Consider the following 2,914-nt stretch of genomic DNA (forward strand, 5'->3'; position numbering starts at 1 on the left):
AAAAAAAGAAAGCTACTACTAGCAGAGCAGAAGAGATGAGATTCATTTCTCTTGATTGAAAAAAAAAATGGAGAGAGAGCAGGCAGGCATCTAATTAAGCCCTTGACTTGAATGGCATGGCCCTGATGATGATCTGATGATAAACAGCAGCAAGAGCAGCTCCAATGAAGGGACCAACCCAGAAGATCCACATGTCATCCCAGGCAGCGTCTCTATTGTAGATGATTGCTGCTCCAAGACTCCTAGCAGGGTTGATACCTGTTCCTGTGATGGGAATGGTTGCCAAGTGCACCAAGAACACTGCAAACCCAATTGGAAGAGGAGCCAAAATCTGTCCCACCATCACCACAAATTAAACAAAAGCAAAATCACTCTCCATAGTCATCAAATAACATTATCTTCACAAATAAACAATCAAACCCAGATAAGTTTACTAATATTTAACTTCTGATGGGTTTTATAATAATCAACTGAAGCAGGGTAGGTAACCCGTAACTCTACTACCCACAGGAAAAAAAGGAAAAGCTATACGGTTGTGTAACCCAGAAATAGATGAGGACAAGTGACTGATGATGATGTTTATGTTCACTTCTGCGTTTGTGGAGACCACACAAATGAGTAACGGTTACTTTACAGAGCATCACCTTAAGCTTCACATGCAAACCTTGCTATCTCATCCTTTTGGAATCTGAAGAAAGGTAGAGAGAGACATCCACACATCATGAACCCATGTGTGTGTCTCCACACACCATCCATTAAATCCAGGTTATACATCACAATTCCAAGAAACTAAAAATCCACTTTGGGTTTACTACCTTAACTCATTTCAAATCCACACAAAACCACTTCTGGGTTAGGACTGGAGATCTCCAAAACTTTCCAAGGATCTAAACTCGTACTTTTACTGAGACTTAACACACTGCTACGAGCACAAGGATCACCAAACTTCAACGAAAAAAAGTAGGTCTTTATGGAAACTTACAGGGACGTGAGAGTCACGGGCGTTTCTCTTGGCGTCAGTAGCAGAGAAGACGGTGTAGACAAGGACGAAGGTACCAACGATCTCAGCACCAAGACCATCACCTTTCGTGTAGCCATGGGCGACTTCGTTGGCTCCTCCACCCAACATCTCGTACTGAGATTTCTGAAAGCCTTTCACAACACCAGCACCACAGATGGCTCCAAGGCATTGCATCAGTATGTAGAACACAGCCCTGATCAGCGATAACTTCCTTGCAAGGAACAAACCGAGGGTCACAGCTGGGTTGATGTGTCCTCCTGCAACCACCACCATGCATTAGCCGCTAATGTTTCATGAACAAATCTAAATTTTTTTTTGACTCGAAACACCGGAGAATTAAGAGATGGAAGTGTGCAAAAATCAAGAACAAAACAAAGATGCATGATAAATCAACCAAGACTTCCAGACTCCTGAGTTTTTAACTGCAGACAATTGAACCCCAGATAGCATAAAAGCAGACACTATTAAGACGTAAAAATTTGCCTTCAAAAAAAGAACAAACTACAGAGAAAGATGTAAATATAACCACCAAACCTCAAGAAACTATTATTGCAGGCGGGTGAAAAATTACAGAGGGAGACAAGAAAATCATCATATTTACACAACTAAAGCAAAAGAACGATTCAGTTTGACAAAAGACAAACCGAGAAGAAAACCCAAGAGCACCATGACTCAAACACCGAAGAAATTCAGAGATAAAAGAGTATAAATATCAAGACAAAAGAAAGCTGCATGATAAATTATCTGAGCTTTTAACTGCAAATACTTAACCCGGAGAGCATTAAAGCAGACACTAATAAGACATAAATTTTTGCCCCAACAAGGAAAAATAAAGATAAATTATAGCCACCAAATCTCAAGAAACAAGAAGCAGATCATAAAAATTTACACAGACAAGGCAAAAGAAGGATCTAGTAGACAAAAGACACCCCCGGAGAAGACCCAAGAGCTGAAATAGTGTATGAAAGTTTACTAACCTGAGATACCGGCTGTGCAGTAGACGAGGGCAAAGATCATACCCCCGAAGGCCCAAGCGATCCCTTGAATACCCACAGAGGCACACATGTTGGGAGCTCTTTTCACACCCATAACAGTTAAAATAGTGATGTAAAGAAAGAGGAAAGTAGCCATGAACTCTGCAATTCCAGCTCTCCAGAATGACCATGACTGCAACTCCCCAAGGTCAAACAGAGGTGCTGGTGGTGGTTCCTTGTAGTCCTTATCTGTCTGTGCAGCAGTTCCTATGGGTTGCCTCTCTGAGAACTTGTTAGCTCCGAGCTTAACATCTTCCTCCTTGCCCTCCATTTCTAGATCCTCCTCAAAATCACTAAGCACTGAAGAGTAAAGGTATTTCTCTGAGAACCAGTGCAAGAGTTAAAAGACCACAGTGGAGCTAACTAGGTTTGGTGCCGATTTATATAGAGTGAGTAAATAGGTATTGCTTATTTCTTTTTTCTAAGGCTTTTTTGTTCATATCTCACCCAAAAGTGTAAATTATTGAAATGGATGGATAGGGAAGTGTGAAGGAATACTTGAAAATAAAAATAGGGTTGTACAGAAGGGATTCAGGAGATGGTTCTGGAATGATGGAACAGGAGAAGGATTAGGATTATGACATCTGCCTGTTGGGTCCTGTTGTCTTATCTCTTTTGCAGAGTTTTCTCAAATTTTATTATGAGTTTGTGACTAATTAATGGGTGATGACCTGCCTGGGGCGTCTTATTTCACCTAACCCTGTGATTTAAAACTAACATATGGTTTAAAATAAGTAGATTAAGGAGCAATGGTGGGATTCTCTCATGTCCAGCTTGGACCTGCTATGAACCTCTATGAGGGTTTACCCTCTCCTGGCCCTACACAGCGAGCTCCCATTTAGAAATGAAATTTTTCCAG

At 41.0% G+C, this 2,914-nt stretch overlaps 1 protein-coding gene across 1 annotated transcript; it reads right to left on the minus strand.

Moving 5' to 3' along the window:
- LOC149013827 (aquaporin PIP1-2) lies at positions 1 to 2,460 on the minus strand. Its single transcript, XM_089158222.1, has 3 exons — positions 1,999 to 2,460; positions 983 to 1,278; positions 1 to 331 (listed from the first exon to the last, which is right to left on the minus strand). Exons 1-3 carry the CDS (start codon positions 2,324 to 2,326, stop codon positions 95 to 97), a joined length of 861 nt encoding a protein of 286 aa, XP_089014348.1. The 5' UTR covers positions 2,327 to 2,460; the 3' UTR covers positions 1 to 94.
- Positions 2,461 to 2,914: the final 454 nt, after the last annotated feature.

The sequence above is a fragment of the Hakea prostrata genome, chromosome 6, assembly GCF_041222555.1.
Source record: "Hakea prostrata isolate BN-2017 chromosome 6, UWA_Hpros_2, whole genome shotgun sequence".
NCBI classification, from domain to species: domain Eukaryota; kingdom Viridiplantae; phylum Streptophyta; class Magnoliopsida; order Proteales; family Proteaceae; genus Hakea; species Hakea prostrata.

Excerpts from the sequence above, each read along its gene's own strand:
- LOC149013827 (XM_089158222.1), bottom strand. The coding sequence starts at position 2,326 with ATGGAGGGCAAGGAGGAAGATGTTAAGCTCGGAGCTAACAAGTTCTCA. Across the intron at positions 1,279-1,998 it reads CTGCACAGCCGGTATCTCAG|GAGGACACATCAACCCAGCT; the intron begins GTTAGTAAACTT and ends TGGTGGTTGCAG. Across the intron at positions 332-982 it reads CCCGTGACTCTCACGTCCCT|ATTTTGGCTCCTCTTCCAAT; the intron begins GTAAGTTTCCAT and ends ATGGTGGGACAG.